At 50.1% G+C, this 18,269-nt stretch overlaps 1 protein-coding gene across 1 annotated transcript; it reads right to left on the bottom strand.

Moving 5' to 3' along the window:
- Nucleotides 1–7,073: 7,073 nt before the first annotated feature.
- On the bottom strand, nucleotides 7,074–17,934 carry LOC140192571 (potassium channel subfamily K member 2-like). The gene is made up of 5 exons (XM_072250135.1): nucleotides 17,821–17,934; nucleotides 16,754–16,914; nucleotides 13,990–14,176; nucleotides 11,356–11,498; nucleotides 7,074–7,450 (listed from the first exon to the last, which is right to left on the bottom strand). Exons 1-5 carry the CDS (start codon nucleotides 17,927–17,929, stop codon nucleotides 7,076–7,078), a joined length of 975 nt encoding a protein of 324 aa, XP_072106236.1. The 5' UTR covers nucleotides 17,930–17,934; the 3' UTR covers nucleotides 7,074–7,075.
- Nucleotides 17,935–18,269: the final 335 nt, after the last annotated feature.

The following is an 18,269-nucleotide window of genomic DNA, read 5'->3' as shown; positions in this document are numbered from 1 at the left end:
ATCCCTGTCTATCCAAATACTCATATATCCAGTCCCTTAGAATACCTTCCAATAACTTTCCCACTACTAATGTCAGATTCACCAGCCTATAATTTCCTGGTGTATGTTTAGAGTCTTTCTTAAACAGCGGAACAACATTGGCTGTCCTCCAGTCCTCTGGGACCTCACCCGTCGCTAAAGATGATTTAAATATCTCTGCCAGGACCCCGGCGATGTCTGCACTTGTCTCCCACAGGGTCCGAGGGGACACCTTGTCAGCCCCTGGGGATTGATCCACCCTAATTTGCCTCAAGACAGCAAACACCTCCTCCTCTGTAATCTGTCCATGAAGTTGATGCTGTTTTGCCTCAATTCTATAGACTCTGTGTCTGTCTCCCAAGTAAATACAAATGCAAAAAATCCATTTAAGATCTTCCCCATCTCATTTGGCTCCACACGTGGATTACCACTCTGGTCTTCCAGAGGACCAATGTTGTCCCTTGCAATCATTTTGCTCTTAACATATCTCCAGAATCCCCTCAGATTCCCCTTTACCTTGTCTGCTAGTACAACCTCCTGCCTTCTTTCAGCCCTCCTGGTTTCCTTCTTGAGTGTTCTCTTGTCTTTCCTATACTCCATAAGCACCTCATTTGTTCCTACCTACCTCTACCTCCTCCTATTTCTCAACCAGAGCCTCAATATCTCTTGAAAACCAAAGTTTCATAAACCGGTGATCCTTGTCTTTTATCCTGACAGGCACATACAAGCTTTGTACTCTCAAAATTTCACTTTTGAAGACCTCCCACTTTCCAAGTACACCTTTGCCAGAAAACAGCCCGTCCCAATCCACACTTGCCAGGTCCTTTCTGATCCCAGTAAAATTGGCCTTTCTCCAATTTAGAATCTTGGCCCACGGACCAGACCTGTCCTTTTCCATAATTACCTTGAAACTAATGGCGTTATGATCCCTAGATGCAAAGTGTCTCCCCTACACAAACTTCTGTCTCCTCTCCTGTCCCATTCCCGAATAGGAGATCCAGTATCACCCTCTCTCTAGTTGGGACTTCTACGTACTGGTGGAGGAAACTTCCCCGAACACATTTGACAAACTCTGTCCCATCTAGTCCTTTTACAGCATGGGATTCCCAGTCAGCATGTGGAAAGTTAAAATCACCTACTATCACAACCTAATGTTTCTTGTACAGTCTGCGATCCCTCTACAAATTTGCTCCTCTAAATCCCATGGACTGTTGGGAGGGTTGTCTAAAATATAGTCCCATTAATGTGGTCATACCTTTCTTATTTCTCAGTTCCACCCAAAACACCTCATTCATCGAGGTCTGTCCTGACTGAGCACTGCCATGACGTTTTCCCTGCCCAAGGCCACCCCTCCTCCTTTCATTTCTCCCGCTCTGTCGTGGCTAAAACAACGAAACCCTGGAACATGGAGCTGCCAGTCCTGTCCCTCCTGCATCCCAGTCTCACTAGTGGCTACAATATCATAATTCCAGGTGTTGATCCATGCCCTGAGCTCATCTGCCTTCCCTGATACTTCTTCCTTTGAAATCTTCATTGAGTCTACTGTGTTTCTTTGTAGTTACAGCAAATGCCCGCAAGAAAATTGATCTCGTGGTTGTATATGATGACAGCATAATAAATTTACTCTGAACTTTGAAGTCACCTGGACAGATGGACTATACCCCAGGGTTCTGAAAGAGGAAGGTGAAGAAATTGTGGCAACATCAGTAGTAATTGTCACAGTGGTTCCTTAGGTTGTTACAGCTGGGTGTGGTAATGGGGACAAGCTCCCCACTACCTATTAAATGCTCCCAATAGCGTGCATCTCAAATAGCCTCTGACAACCAGGCCCAGCTCCCGGCCTTCACCCGATGGAACCGTTTCTGGAGAAGGTGCAAAGGTGGGTCACTGGCGGCTTAAAACTGGTCGCTCTGGGCAGAAGGGGCTCGTCGGCCCGTGGCTGGCAGCTCGTCCAGGAGAAGGAAAACTCCGATCTCGAACCTGCGCTGCTTTGCGGCTGTACCCACTCGCGGGGAAGGCCTCGGGAGTAAACCCCAAGGGAACGATCCGGAGCCCCTGAGGCAGTCCTAAGCTGATCTCAACGCTGACTGGCAATTCCTGGTGCCAAACTGTACCGGTCTCTGCCGTTCCTTTGGGTTCATCAGCTGCCTGGAGAGGGGGAGCTTGCTACACGGGGCAGAAGCTTGGTCTCCGTATCGTACTGCCCGGGCTTGCGTGTCTAGACAGCGAGGACATGATATTCATGGTTGACTGTGACTGATGGAGGTCCCATCTCCTCATCAGTAGCAATCTTTCACAAATCACCACATGCTAGAACAGTTACAGACTGGAAAATTACAAAAGTCATTCCACTCTTTAAGAAAGGAGACAGGCTGAAGAATGGAATTTACAGACCAGTGGAGCCCATTGTTAGGGATGGTGTTTTGCAGTACTTGGAGGCAGAAGTCATCCTGTTTTCCATAAGGGGAGATCTTGGTTGGCAAATCTGTTGGAATTCTTTGAGGAAATAACAGACAGATCACAAGACAAAGGAGCAGAAGTAGGCCATTCGGCCCATCGAGTCTGCTCTGCAGCTCCCCCATGAGCTAAACTATTCACCCATCTAGTTCCAATTTCCGGCTTTTTCCCCATATCCCTTGACACACTGACTAATTAGATACCTGTCAATCTCCTCCTTAAACACCCTCAATGATCGGGCCTCCACAGCTGTATGTGGCAACGAATTCCACAAATCCACGACCCCCTGGCGAAAAAAAAATGTCCTCATCTCTGTTTTAAATAGGTACCCTCTAATTCTAAAACTGTAGCCTCTTACCCTGGACTCACCCACCAAGGGAAACAATCTTTCCACATCTACTCTGTCCAACCCTTTCAACATTCGAAATGTTTCTATGAGATCCCCTCTCAATCTTCTACACTCTAATGAATGCAGTCCAAGAGCCGACAAGCGCTCCTCATACATTAGCCCCTGCATTCCAGGAATCATCCTCGGAAAACTTCTCTCAACTCTCTCCAACATCAGAACATCCCTTCTAAGATAGGGGGCCCAAAACTGCACACAGTATTCCAGATGAGGTCTAACCAGTGCCCCATAGAGCCTCATCAACACCTCCTTACTCTTATACACTATTCCTCTTGAAATGAATGCCAACATAGCATTCGCTTTCCTTACCGCCAATCCAACTTGGTGGTTAACCTTTAGGGTATCCTGCACGAGGACCCCCAAGTCCCTTTGCACTTCTGATTTTTTTCCCCATCTAAATAATAATCTGCCCAATTATTTCTTCTTCCAAAATGTACAACCGTACATTTCTCAACATTGTATCTCATCTGCCATTTCTTTGCCCACTCTCCTAAACTGACCAAGTCTCTCTGCAACCTTTCCGTTTCTTCAACATTTCCTGCTCCTCCACCCATCTTGGTGTCACCCGCAAACTTAGCCACAAAACCATTTAATCCACAATCCAAATCATCGATATACATCGTAAAAAGAAACAGCCCCAAACCGACCCCTGCGGAACACCACTAGTAACCAGCAACCAATCAGAATAGGATCCCTTTATTCCCACCCTTTGCTTTCTGCCTATCAGCCAACGCTCCACCCATTCCAATATCTTTCCTGTAATTCCATGGGCTCTCATCTTATTAAGCAGCCTCATATGTGGCACCTTATCGAAGGCCTTTTGAAAATCCAAATACACACCATCCACAGCCTCTCCCTTGTCAATCTTATTCGAGATTACCTCAAAAAATTCCAATAGGTTGGTGAGGCAGGACCTTCCCTTCATGAAACCATGCTGGCTTCGGCCTATCTTGTCACGCACCTCGAGGTATTTCATAATCTCGTCCTTGAGGATTGACTCCAATAACCTTCCAACTATCGATGTCAGACTAATAGGTCTGTAATTTTCTTTTTGCTGCCTCCCTCCTTTCTTAAACTGCGGAAATACATTTGCAACCTTCCAGTCCTCCGGAACCATGCCAGAGTCTATTGATTCCTGGAAGATCATTTCCAATGCTTCCACAATCTCCAAAGCCACCTCCCTCAGAACCTGTGGGTGCACCTCTTCCAGTCCGGGAGACTTATCTATTCTTAGTCCACTTAGCTTCCCAAGCACTTTCTCTCTAGTAATCTTGACTGTACCTAATTCTATTCCCTGAGACCTCTGGCTATCAGGTATGTTGCTAATGTCTTCCACTGTGAAAACTGATGCAAAATACTCATTTAGTTCCTCTGCCATCTCTTTGTTACCCATTATAATTTCTTCAGCATCATTTTCAATCGGCCCTATATCTACCCGTGTCACTCTTTTACTCTTCATATATTTAAAAAAAAGACTCTTAGTATCCTTTTTTATGTTGAACGCCGACTTCCTTTCATAATTCATCTTTTCTTTCCTAATGACTTTCTTAGTTTCCTTCTGTAAGTTTTTAAAAGTCGGCCAGGATATCGACAGGGTAGACAAAGGAGAGTCAGTGGATGTTGTGTACTTGGGTTTGCAGAAGGCCTTTGACAAAGTTCCACACGTGAGGCTTCTTAACAAGATAAGAGCCTGTGTTATTACAGGAAAGATACTAGCATGGATAGAGTATTGGCTGATTGGCAGGAGGGAGAGACTTGGAATAAGGGGAGTCTATTCTGATTGGCAGCCAGTGACTAGAGGTGTTCCGTAGGGGTTCTTTTCACGTTATATATCAATGATTTGGATGACGGAATTGATGGCTTTGTGGCCAAGTTTGCTGGTGATACAAAGATATGTGGCGGGGCAGGCAGTGTTGACGAAGTAGAGGCTACATAAGGGCTTAGACAGATTAGGAGAATGGGCAAAGAAGTGGCAAATGGAATATAGTGTCGGGAAGTGTACGGTCAAGCACTTTGGTAGAAGAAATCAAAGGTGGACTACTTTCCAAATGGAGAGAAAATTTTAAAAATCAGAGGTGCAAAGGGATTGCTGCCCACCAATAAGTAAGAAAATGGTGGAATCCTTTCTGTAACACCAGGAGCTTTTACCCCACATGCGGCGCCTTGTCGAAGGCGTTCTGCAACTCCAAGTACACAACATCCACTGATCCTCCTTTGCCTATCCTTCCTCAAAGAATTCCAACAGATTTGCCAGGCAAGATTTTTCCCTTTAGAAACCCATGCTGACTTTGGCCTGTTTCAATCACGTGCCCCCAAGTGCCCCAAAACCTCATCCTTAATACGCGACTCCAATACCTCCCCAAACGCTGAGGTTAGGCTAACTGGCCTAGAATCTCCTTTCTTCTGCCTCTCTCCCCTCTTGAAGAGATGGGTGACGTTTGCAATTTTCCAGTCTTCCGGAACCATTCCAGAATCCAGTGATTCCTAAAAGATCATTGCACCTGCCTTCCCCACCCTTTTCAGAACCCTGGGGTTACAAAATTATACAATTCATATGAGAAGCAGAGACAGGAACCCTCCAAGAGGACCTCAACCTCGTCATTGGGTTTGGAGGCTTGCCTGCCTCGATGACCCGGAGGGTTGTGTTGGCTGAAGTCAGGGCTTTCTGCTTTGGCTCTTGGTAGGGTCACCCATGCCAAACAGGGTCAAAGGGGAGAGGCCAGACTAAGAGTGGCCCACCGGTCCTCCAGGTTCAGGGCCAACAACCCTGTGGTCAAAAATGAAATTGATATGGAACTCCTCTACATCTGTGTATGGACAGACCATCATGGCCGCCCTAAACGCCAACAGCGTAACGGGCGTTAAGAGAGTAAGAAATAGGATAGATGGTTGGAGTCCCCCCCCACCCCCCAGGGTAGAAATGTCTAATACCAGAGGGCGTGCCTTCAGGGTGAGAGGAGACAAGTTCAAAGGAGGTGCGAGGGATGAGTTTTTTATTACAGGGAGGGTCGTGGCTGCCTGGAATGCACTGCCGAGGGTGGTGGTGGAGGCAGTAGGATTTGCCAACAGTCCCGTATTAGCCGGGACATCCCGTATATTGGGCTAAATTTGGTTTGTCCCATACGGGACCGCCCTTGTCCCATATTTCCCCCCCCCCCCCGCTAAGGCAGAGCGTTCCTATGAAACCGTCCGTAATCCGAAATGGCGTGAAGCGAAGAAGCAATTACCATTAATTTATACGGGAAAAATCTTTGAGCATTCCCAGACCCTACCAAATCATACCAAATAACACATAAAACCAGAAGTAACACTAACATATGGTAAAAGCAGGAACGGTATGATAAATACACAGTCTATGTAAAGTAGAAATAATGTACATCCAGTGTAGTTTTACTGAACAGAATCGCCAAAACCGATTTGTAGAAAAAAAATCGGCAGGTACACGTCACGCATGCGCACACAGGTGCCCGCGCAAGGCTTCACGGTCATGGTGGTCTTTCTCGGGGTAAACACAAGTGTCCCGGGATTTGACTGCTACTTTTGTCCCTTATTTGGGAGTGAGAAAGTTGGCGACCCTAGGAGGCAGAGACGAAAGGGGCTGTTAGACAGACTCATGAATGCCCAGGAAATGGAAAGAGGTGGCCACGGTGGAGCAGGAGGAATGAGTTTAGTCAGCTGTTTCGTTAGCTTGGCACAGAGATTATAGGCCAAAGGGCCCGTTTCTGTTCTCTCTATATTCTAACTTGGGTGGACACTTTCGAAGGAGTGATGGAGAGCCCATGGTGTAGGGGGATGCATGCATGGGCAGAGGCCTAGGGCACATATGCAGGACCAGGGTAGGGTGGACGGACACACACACACACACAGGGCAAAAGTATGGGGTGATACATGGGGCCTAGGCCTTGGGACACAACTTGGGCCCAGATTCCTAGGGCACAGGTTCTCCGTCCCTTCCCCTCAGACAACAAAACCACCCCCACCCCCACTCAATAAGGGAAGCCCTGCCCTTAGGCCAAGAAGTCTGGGCATAGGGTCCCCACACCAGCTCCCGGGCCTAGAACAGGCCTCTGACACTGTTGCCAGGGTAACAGAGTGCCCATACTCCCTCCTCCTTGCCCTGGCGCCCTCTCCCTGAATTTCAGGAGCCCTTTCTGCCAAACCACACCCCACCCTCCCCCACCCAACCCTGCCACATCACCCGCTCTCGCCCCCTTCCTTTGCCCTGAGAGGGGGCTCCAGCAGGGACCTGGACCGGCCAGGGTGGGGGCTGTTGCCGGTCCGCCTCCTGCCTCGGGCCCAGGCCAGGGGCGAGGGGCTGCGCTCCGAATCCTCAGTGTCGATGAAGACCAGGTTCTCCGTCAGGAAGTCAATAGGCTGCAAGCAGTCGGGGCGGGGCGAGTCGGCGCGGGACGGCGAAGGGGGCGATCCTGCTCCCACCCCTTCACTCTCGGGGACAGCCTCCTGCCCCAGCGGGACCTCCCGGGTGGTCAGGCGGTCCCAGCGGGAGGCCTTAATATCGGTGGCGATGTTGACGGTCCAGTGAGCGGCATGTGCCGTGAATCCGCTGACCTGCCAAGAGGGAAAGGCCGCGTTACTCGAGCCAACACACCCTAACCTCCCCGACCCCCCCCGCCAACAACCTCCGGCGATTTGACTGCCGAAGACAGACAGCCAGGTCTTGCGGCCTAGTGCAGCCATTTTGATTCCAGCCACAGGGAAAATCCCGTGAACGTTCCCACTCTCGACATCCTCAAGAATGAAGGAAGGATGAAAGAAAAATGGAGGGCAATGTTGGTGGGGGGGGGGGGGAGGCTAGCACAACGATTGTGGGCTGAAGGGCCTGTACTGTCTGATGCTTTATGTTCTATGAATATGCAGGAAATTTATTTTTTATTCTTAATTAGCGATAAAGGCGGAGGAGGCCCTGCCAACCCTTCCGAGTCACGCCAACCCTGGCAACCCCCGACAGGCCTGATTAACCCTAGCCTAACCATGGGACAATTTACAAGGGCCAATAAACCTACTAACCAGTATGTCTTTAGACTGTGGGAGGAAACCAGAGCACCCGGAGGAAACCCACGCGGTCACGGGAACAACGCTCAGAGACTTCTTACAAAACGGCGCCGGAATCGAACTCCGAACTCTAGAACGGCCCCAGCTGTAATAGCATTGCGCTAGCTGCAGCGTGGAGGGATACGAATCACGTTAAGGCGGAAGGATTTCATTTATTTTGACACTAAGTTCGACGTGGACATGGTGGGCCCAAGTGCCTGTTCCTGTGGAGTACTGTTCTAGTTACAACTTTCTAGAGAGAAGTCCCAACCTCTTTCTATAACTCAAGGTCCTCCATCTCTGGCGGTGTCCAGGGCTTCACGATGTTGTAGTGGTGTCCGCACCCGGACGTCAGAGCACGAGGTCCCCGGTTCGAATCCGGCCGGCTCCTCACACGCTTTCCACCCGTGCTGGGCTGAGTGTCGAGCTAGCGACTCGGCCTCGTTTAAAAACAACAGACAACCGCTAAAGATTGCCGCCCGATACACAAACTTGCCGATGCAGCATCCTGGAAGCACCTGACAACAGTCCGACTCTGAGTCCATCCGAAAACTTAGAGCCTCCGACCGGCCCTCCGACACCGAGCACCATCTCTGCCGAGCACTTTGACCCCGGCCCCAGCCGCCAAGCAACGGGCAAGGCAGAGGACTTGGGGCCTTCCCCTCCGGAGATTCTGGATTGCACAGTAACAGCGAAACAGGCATTTCAGAAGTTTCACCAGATGTTCCTCTGTGCTTCTCACATCTGTCTCCATCAAATCAGGATTGTTCACTGCACCCTACTTGACAGATTACAGATATTCTTCACCGTGTAGAAGGATTCTTCATTGCTGTTTCCCTAACAGTTTTGTCTGACCAGTCAGGGTTGTTGGCCCCGAACCTGGAGCACCGGTGGGCCACTCTTAAGGTTGATTTATACTTGTGCATCAAATGTACGCCGTAGGTACGGCGTAGCAGCATACCCTACGCTGTACTCTACGCCAACCCTACGCCGTAGCCTAACGCGCACCTCTCCCAAAATGTAACTACGCGTCGCGGCGACGCAGAGCGGAACAACTGTGATTGGTCCGTTTGGTAGCATCGCAGTTCCTCCTACGCTGCAATGGCTTCCCATTGGGCGACTGAAGGGCAGGGAAGGAACCCTGACTGCAATACTTTCCATAAAGCTTTCCAGACCTCCGAAATTATGGATGACCCTGTGCTTGATGCCAGTTTGTAGCTAGCTGTTACAGCCTGTTGACTTTCACCTGAAGCTAAAACTCGAATAGTTATTGCTCGTCTCTGAGTATACTGTGCGTACACTGATGCAAAATAAATGGTTGGAGACGATGAACCAAATCGTCAAATCTACCTGCCGACATCCGAAAATATTTGAAATGCATTTCCTCGTTCAGGTCTCTCAGTGGCCGGACAAGCACAGAAAATTCACCCTCCTTCAGTTTCAGTCACCATTGTTTGAAGTTTGAGTTTCTCCATGGTGAGGTTCAACACGAAGAAACTCAACACAGTGGCATAGAAACCCCACCGCCAACTAGTGTTTTGGCGGTGAATTGCAGATCGACGCAGACACACCAACGCACAAGTATAAATGCTCATGATGGCGTAGCCCACTTGCATAGGCTGCAGCGTAAGCTAGTACGCACAAGTATAAATCAGCCTCTAGTCCGGCCTCTACCCTTTGACCTGTTTGGCATGGGTGACCCTACCAAGAGCCAAAGCACAAAGCCCTGACTCCAGCCAGCGTAGCTCTCTGGGTCATCGAGGGAGGCAAACCTCCAAACCCTACGACAAGGCTGTGGAGTACTGAAAACTTCAAACGAGATCACAGGCATCAAAGACAGTCATCAGGATTTACAGAGGGGCCTCGAACAGCTGAGGAACGGGGCCAAGGAGTGGCAAATGGGGTTTAATTTGGTGAAGGGCAAGGTGCTGCTTCTTGGGAAGCTCAATTCACAGTGGATGGTTGGGCCCCGAAGAACGTTCTGGAACCGGGGGGCGGGGGGGAGAGGGGAATCATCGGAATACAACTGCAAGGGCCACTCAAAATGGCATCCAGAGGTAGACAGGACGGAAAGGAAGGCATTTACCAAGCTGACTTTTATCTGTGAGGGTACTGCAGGGTTCAGTGCTGGGACCGCAGCTGTTTACAATATATATTAATGATTTAGATGAGAGAATTAAAAGTAACATTAGCAAATTTGCCGATGACACAAAGCTGGGTGGCAGTGTGAATTGTGAGCAGGATGTTAAGAGAATGCAGGGTGACTTGGACAGACTGGGTGAGTGGGCAGATGCATGGCAGATGCAGTTTAATGTGGATAAATATGAGGTTATCCACTTTGGTGGTAAGAACAGGAAGGCAGATTATTATCTAAATGGAGTCAAGTTAGGAAAAGGGGAAGCACAATGAGATCTAGGTGTTCTTGTACATCAGTCACTGAAAGCAAGCATGCAAGTACAGCAGGCAGTGAAGAAAGCTAATGGCATGCTGGCCTTCATAACAAGGGGAATTGAGTATAAGAGCAAAGAGGTCCTTCTGCAGTTGTACAGGGCCCCGGTGAGACCACACCTGGAGTATTGTGTACAGTTTTGGTCTCCAAATTTGAGGAAGGACATTCTTGCTATTGAGGGAGTGCAGCGTAGGTTCACAAGGTTAATTCCCGGGATGGCGGGACTGTCATATGTTGAAAGATTGGAGCGATTGAGCTTGTATACTCTGGAATTTAGAAGGCTGAGAGGGGACCTTATTGAAACATATAAGATTATTAAGGGATTGGACACGCTGCAGGCAGGAAGCATGTTCCCGCTGATGGGTGAGTCCAGAACCAGAGGCCACAGTTTAAGAATTAAGGGTAGGCCATTTAGAACGGGGTTGAGGAAAAACTTTTTCACCCAGAGAGTGGTGGATATGTGGAATGCTCTGCCCCAGAAGGCAGTGGAGGCCAAGTCTCTGGATGCTTTCAAAAAAGAGATGGATAGAGCTCTTAAAGGTAGCGGAATCAAAGGTTATGGGGATAAGGCAGGAACTGGATACTGATTGTGGATGATCAGCCATGATCACAGTGAACGGCGGTGCTGGTTCAAAGGGCCGAATGGCCTACTCCTGCACCTATTGTCTATTGGCACTGAGCAACCAACATCACTCGGTGTGGAGGTGCGAGTGACAACAGAGACATGCCTTCAGTAGTCAAATGCCCGGGGAGGGGCTACCTCCCCTCAGACTCCAGAAGTGGGGTGGGGGTTGGGAGCCGGATGTCAACCTCCTCCCTCCGATCATGCACTCATGAGGCTCCCTCTTCCGCCTTAGGCCCAGCGAGGGGCCTTTGATCTGTCCCCGAGCAGACCCTCCCCGTGAAGCAACCCCACCCCGTCCCCTGCCAATAACCGAACCCAGGAGGGCGAGGGGAGCGAGGGCAACGTTACCTCCTCGCGGGTCCTCCTGGACAGCACCCGGAGCCAGTCGCCTATCATCGACAGAATGGCGGCGAAGTAGGCGAGGCCCAGGACGATCCAGAACCAGACCAGGGGCTTGTACCAGGCCTTGTAAGCCCGCCGGGCATCCCCGCCTGTTCAGAGAGAGGGAGGTGAGGGAGGGGGTGTGAGGGAGACAGAGGGAGAAAAAGAATTACCAACCTGAACTCCTCTCACAAGAATCAGAATTGTGAAATTCCGTCCCAGGGTACTTAAAAAAAAATCTCAGTTCTCAAGGGGTGAGAGCCAGCACTCCAGGCCCAATCCTGTGCCTTGGTCTTGGGCCTAGGGACAAGGGCCCACACAAAATCGAGACCCCAGGCTCCTGAACCGGAGAGTTTAACTTCACTCAACTCCTCTTGCCCCACTGAACTGCTCCCATAAGCTATGGACTCACCTTCAAGGGCTTTTCATCTCATGTTCTCGATATTCTCTGCTTATTTATTTATTATTATTATTTCTTTTTTCTCTTTTGTTTTTTTTTTTTTTGCACATTGGTCATTGTCAGACCTGTTAGCCGAGATCTTCCATTGATTCTATTGTGATCCTTGTATTTTTACTGTGATTGCCCACAAGAAAATTCTCAACCTCTCACTGCTATGGGTGGAAGTTCCCATTTGCTTCTAAAAAGTCACAATTATACCAGTGCCTAAGAAGAATAATGTGAGCTGCCTTAATGACTATCGCCTGGTAGCACTCACATCGACAGTGATGCAATGCTTTGAGAGGTTGGTCATGACTAGACTGAACTCCTGCCTCAGCAAGGACTGGATCAACTGCATTTTGCCCATCGCCACAACAGGTCAACAGCAGACGCAATCTCAATGGTTCTTCACACAGCTTTAGACCACCTGAACAACACAAACACCTATGTCAGGATGCTGTTCATCGACTATAGCTCAGCATTTAACACCATCATTCCCACAATCCTGATTGAGAAGTTGCAGAACCTGGGCCTCTGTACCTCCCTCTGCAATTGGATCCTCGACTTCCTAACCGGAATACCACAATATGTGCGGATTGGTGATAACATCTCCTCCTCGCTGACAATCAAAACTAGAGCACCTCAGGGGTGTGTGCTTAGCCCACTGCTCTACTCTCTATATACTCATGGCTGTGTGGCTGGGCATAGCTCAAATACCATCTATAAACTTGCTGATGATACAACCACTGTTAGTAAAATCTCAGATGGTGACAAGAGGGCGTACAAGAATGAGCTATGCCAACTAGTGGAGTGGTGTTGCAGCAACAACCTGGCACTCAACGTCAGTAAGACATCAGAGCTAATCGTGGACTTCAGGAAAGGTAAGACGGAGGAACACATACCAATCCTCATAGAGGGATCAGAAGTGGAGAGAGTGAGCAGTTTCAAGTTCCTGGGTGTCAAGATCTCTGAGGATCTAACCTGGTCCCAACATATCGATGTAGTTATAAAGAAGGCAAGACAGCGGCTACACTTCATTAGGAGTTTGAAGAGATTTGGTATGACAACAAATACACTCAAAAACTTCTATTGTTGTACTGTAGAGAACATTCTGACAGGCTGCATCACTGTCTGGTATGGAGGGGCTACTGCACTGGGCCGAAAGAAGCTGCAGAAGGTTGTAAATCTGGTCAATTTCATCTTGGGTACTAGCCTGCAAAGTACCCAGGACATCTTCAAGGAGCGGTGTCTCAGAAAGGCAGCGTCTATTATTAAGGACCTCCAGCACCCAGGACATGCCCTTTTCTCACTGTTACCATCAGGGAGGAGGTACAGAAGCCTGAAGACACACACTCAGCGATTCAGGAACAGCTTCTTCCCCTCTGCCGTCCGATTTCTGAATGGACATCGAACCCTTGGACACGACCTCACTTTTTTTAATATACAGCATTTTTGTTTTTTTGCACATTTTTTAATCTATTCAATATATGTATACTGTAATTACTTCACTTATTCATTTTTTTTATTTTATTTTTTTCTCTCTCTGCTAGATTATGCATAGCATTAAACTGCTGCTGCTAAGTTAACAAATTTCACGCCACATGCCGGTGATAATAAACCTGATATTGAAAAAATGAATCTCAAAGTTGAATTTAGTGAAATACGTACTTTGATAATAAATTTAGTTTGAACTTTGACCTCCTTTCCTCTTCCCTGAGAGAGGGGCAGGAGGGCCGAAACAGGGGTGCAGGGAAGACCAAAGCCTTCACCACTAGGCCCAAATCTAAGCCTGGTTGGGAAGATGTCTCCTTCCATCATCCCACCACCCTCAACTCTATCCATGGGGGAGACCTGAAACATTTCCACCCTTCCCCCGTCCCATACCCCGCTGGGTAACCCTACCTTTGCCCTCTTCTCTGCTCCCTTCCTGTCCAGCTAGGCCTCAGCCTCAATTTCAGCCTTCCCCTTCCTGTCATGGGACCTCTGGATACACTGGGGCCCAAACCCCAACTTGCAGAGAAAGAGGCCACTCTCTGCCCTTTCAGCTGATCCCACCAGCTGTAACCCACTGCCCTCATCTCACCCCTTACCCGCGACAGAGGTGGAGGAACGCGCTGAAGACGATTTCTCCCCCCACCGGCCCGGACCTCTCGAGACCTCACCTGCGACGTAATCCCCGAACCCGATGGTGGTCAGGGTGACAACCACGAAGTAGATGGACTCCAGCGTGGTCCAGCCCTCCACCCACTGGAAGACGAGGACCGGGGTGGAGACGAAGAGCAGGCAGCCGATGAGGATGAAGAGGAGGGTGGAGAGGACGCGGATGGCCGTCGGGCTGACCTCCCACTTCTGTAGCCGGGCGAGAAGCTGGGGTGAGGTGGGCTTCCAGGACCGCCAGAGACCCTCCCTCACTCCCTCCGCGCGCCACCACCCCCCCCACCAATCCCAGCACTCAACGAGCAGACGCCATATTGGAGAGGGAGCTCCTGGCTGTAAAGGGAAATCCTGCCTGACGGTTCTTCGAGGAAGTGGCAAGATGGGTGGACAAAGGAGAGGCAGTGGATGTGTTTTCCTTGGATTTTCAGAAGGCTTTTGCTAAGGTGCCACACATGAGGCTGCTTAACAAGATAAAACCTATGCTGTTACAGGAAACATACTGGTATTGATAGCAGAATGGCTGACAGGCAGGAGGCAGCGAGTGGGAATAAAAGGGGCCTTTCCTGGTTGGCTGCCGGTGACTAGTGGTGTTCCTCAGGGGTCAGTATTGGGACCACTGCTTTTCACATTGTTTGTCAGTGATTTGGATAATGGAATTGTTGGCTCTGTGGCAAAGTTTGTGGATGATATGGAGGTAGGTGGAGGGGTAGGTAGTGCTAAGGAAGCAATGTGATTGCAGCAGGACTTAGACAAATTGGAAGAATGGGCAAAAAAAGTGGCAGATGGAACATAGTGTTGGGAAATGTGTGATAATGCACTTTGGTAAAAGGAACAATAGTGCAGACTGTTATCTAAATGGGGAGAAGGTTCAAACATCAGAGGTGCAGAGGGATTTAGGAGTCCTCATGCAAGACTCCCAGTAGATTAATTTACAGTTGAGTCTGTGGTAAAGAAGGCAAATGCAATGTTGGCATTTATTTCAAGGGGAATAGAGTATAAAAACAAGGAGATAATGCTGAGCCTTTATAAGACACTAGTCAGGCCTCAATTGGAGTATTGTCAACAGTTTTAGGCCCCATTTCTAAGAAAGGATGTGTTGTCATTGGAGAGCGTCCAGAGGAAGTTCACGAGGATGATTCTGGAAATGAGGGGGTTAACATATGAGGAGTGTTTGGCAGCTTTGGGCCTGTACTCACTGGAATTTAGGGGAATGTCGGGGGAGGATCTCATTGAAACCTACCGAATGTTGAAAGGACAAGATAGGCTGGATGTGGAGACGATGTTTCCTATGGTGGGGGTATCCAGAACTAGAGGGCACAGTCTCAGAATTGAGGGGCGACCTTTTAAGACAGAGGCAAGGGCGAATTTTTTTAGCCAGAGAGTAGGGAATCTGTGGAACACTCTGCCACAGACTGCGGTGGAGGCCAAGTCCATGGGTTTATTTAAGGCGGAAGTTGATCGCTTCCTGATCGGTCGGGGAATCAGCGGACATGGCAGGAAGGCCTCATTCCCTGCAGGTGGGGCACTGGGTCAGACCAAACCATTCGGTTCCGGTCTCGAGCGCATGGAGCGCTGGAGAAGGGATTCAGTGGGATGAGCGTCTGGAGAAGGATTTCCCCAGAGGCAGAGGGAGGTCTGCACATTGGACGATAAAACAGCTCGCCACTTGTCGGAGGAGAGAGAACCAAGGACCTTCTGTTTTCAATTTAGAGAGAGATACAGCTCAGTAACACTCCCTTCCAGCCCAATGAGCCTGCACCGCCCAGTTACATCCACATAGGACATACCCACCAACCGGTACGTCTCTGGACTGTGGGAGGAAACTGGAGCACCTGGAGGAAATCCTAGCGATCTTGGGGAGAACATACAAACTCCTTATACAAGAACACAAGAAATAGGAGCAGGAGTCGGCCATCTGGCCTGTCGAGCCTGCTCTACCATTCAATAAGATCATGGCTGATCTGGCCACGGACTCATCTCCACCTCCCCATAACCCTTAATTCCCCTACTATGCAAAAATCTATCCAACCTTGTCTTCAATATATTTACTGAGGCAGCCTCCACTGCTTCATTGGGCAGAAAATTCCACAGATTCACCACTCTCTGGGAAAAGCAGTTCCTCCTCATCTCCGTCCTAAATCTACTCCCCTTAATCTTGAGGCTCTGTCCCCTAGTTCTAGTCTCACCTACCAGTGGAAACAACTTTCCTGCCTCTGTCTTATCTAACCCGTTCATAATTTTATATGATTCTACAAGATCCCCTCTCCTCCTTCTGAATTCCAGCGAGTACAGTCCCAGGCGACTCAATCTCTCGCCATAACCTAACCGTGGACATGGCAGCGCAATGCCATAATTACCACAACGCTTCACAGTACGGGGACCAGGGTTCAATTCCTGGCGCTGCCCGTAAGGAGTTTGTACGTTCTCCCCGTGACCACGTGGGTTTCCTCCAGGTGCTCCGGTTTCCTCCCACAGTCCAACGACGTAGGTTAATTGGTAAATTGTCCCGTGATAGGCTACAGTTAAATCAGGGGTTGTTGGGTGTTGCAGCTCGAAATTCCACAAGGGCCTATTCTGCGCCGTATCTCAACCGGTAAGTACAGCCGATGACTGATAAATCCGACGGGGAATTCGGGAGGAATTCCTTCGGCTGGATCGGGCTGAGAACGTGAAGCTCGCTCCCACGTGGAAGGGGCACGCTGCGCGGCGGAGAGGGAGCGGGGCGCGAGGGGGACGGAGAGAGCGTGGGGCAGCAGGTAGGCCCCTCACCAGGAAGATCTCCTCCACTTTTCCGATCAGCTGCCCGAGGGCGGATCCCAGCTGGTCGCCCACTCCCGCCAGGAGGGAGCCGAACATCGGAATTCCCACCAGTGCGTAGACAATGCACAGCATCCTGCCTTCATCCGTCTTCGGGGAGATGTTCCCAAATCCTGGAAGACAAGAACCGTTAGGTTCAGATGCATATCCAGACCGCCCCAGGGCCGGGGTCGGGGGGGTGGGGGGGTCCGTGTGGGCCGGTTTCCGGGGTCAAACGCAGGATCGGCAACGACCAGGGTCAACATCCAGAAGGTCAAAGTTCAGAGGCAGAGGCCTGAAGGCCGAATCTCCTGGGCCGACTTGTCCGGGGGTCAGAGGCCCCAACACCGGCAGGCCTGGGCCAGGGGCTGCGGATTGGAGGCCCCTCTTCGTGCATGGGAGGGTGGGTGGGTGTGAAAGGAGCTTGTCTTACTGCTATCGTGAAAAGGAGAGCCTGTTGGAGATATCAAAGTGTTGGGATGGACTCTCTATCAATATCCCTTGGGGGGGGGTCTTTGTTACGGGTTGCACAGTGGGTGATGGGGGGGGTTGATGTTTTTACTCGAGCAAGCGGGGGGTGGCGGGAGGGTTGATGTTTTTGCTACTACTTGTGCATGGGAGGGGGTCTGGGGTTCCAATGTTTTCCCATCATTCGCTCTTCGGGGTTTTTATGGCGGCTGTCGGTGAAGAGTAAGAATTTCAGGTGGTATATCTTATACAATCTCCGCTATTAAATTGAACCAGGTGTGGCGCTTGCTTTGCCCTGCAGAGCATGGTGGGTAATGCCATGTTGGCGCCAGGAAGCGCGGCGACACTCGCGGGCTGCCCCCCCACCCCCTCGGCTCACGTTGGTTGTTGACGCACCATCTGTTCCAGTGTACGCGCGGACAAAAAGTAAAATCTGAATTAAAGGGTGTGGGGGGGTGAAGGGGGGAGACGAAAGAGGGTGGGATCGGACCGTGCACTTGTGTGGAGTTATTCCGGGGGTGGGACGGGGAAGCTGTGGGGCGAACGAGGACACCCTCCCCTCCCCGCCGTACCGATGGTGGTGATGACTGTGCCAGCGAAGAAGAAGGCACTGCTGAGGTCCCAGTTGCTGGTGAGGTCAGTGGAGTTGTCAATGGGGTCGATACCCGCGTCGATCGACATCAGCACTTGCTGTGGGCGGCGAGGGAAAGGATCAAATCTGAGATTACTGACGTCAGCACCGGTCCGATATATAGATATTAAAAAAAAACTTACTTGCCGTCGCATCACCAGGCAAGCAACATTAACACAATCACAAACGGGAGAGGAAATGCAGACGCAAACGCATCAACAAAGTGCCGGAAGATCTCAGCAGGCCAGGCAGCATCTGCGGAAAAGAGAAAAACGGTCGGCGCTCCGGGCCGAGACCGTTCCGCCAGGGAAAGGTGAGGAGTAGATTTAAAAGTGGGAGGAGGAGAGGGGTGAAATCTGGACGGGGAGGGACGAAGTAAAGAGCTGGGAA

The sequence above is a fragment of the Mobula birostris genome, unplaced genomic scaffold (assembly GCF_030028105.1).
Source record: "Mobula birostris isolate sMobBir1 unplaced genomic scaffold, sMobBir1.hap1 scaffold_1687, whole genome shotgun sequence".
NCBI classification, from domain to species: Eukaryota; Metazoa; Chordata; class Chondrichthyes; order Myliobatiformes; family Myliobatidae; genus Mobula; species Mobula birostris.
This window is presented reverse-complemented; position numbering and strand designations above follow the sequence as displayed.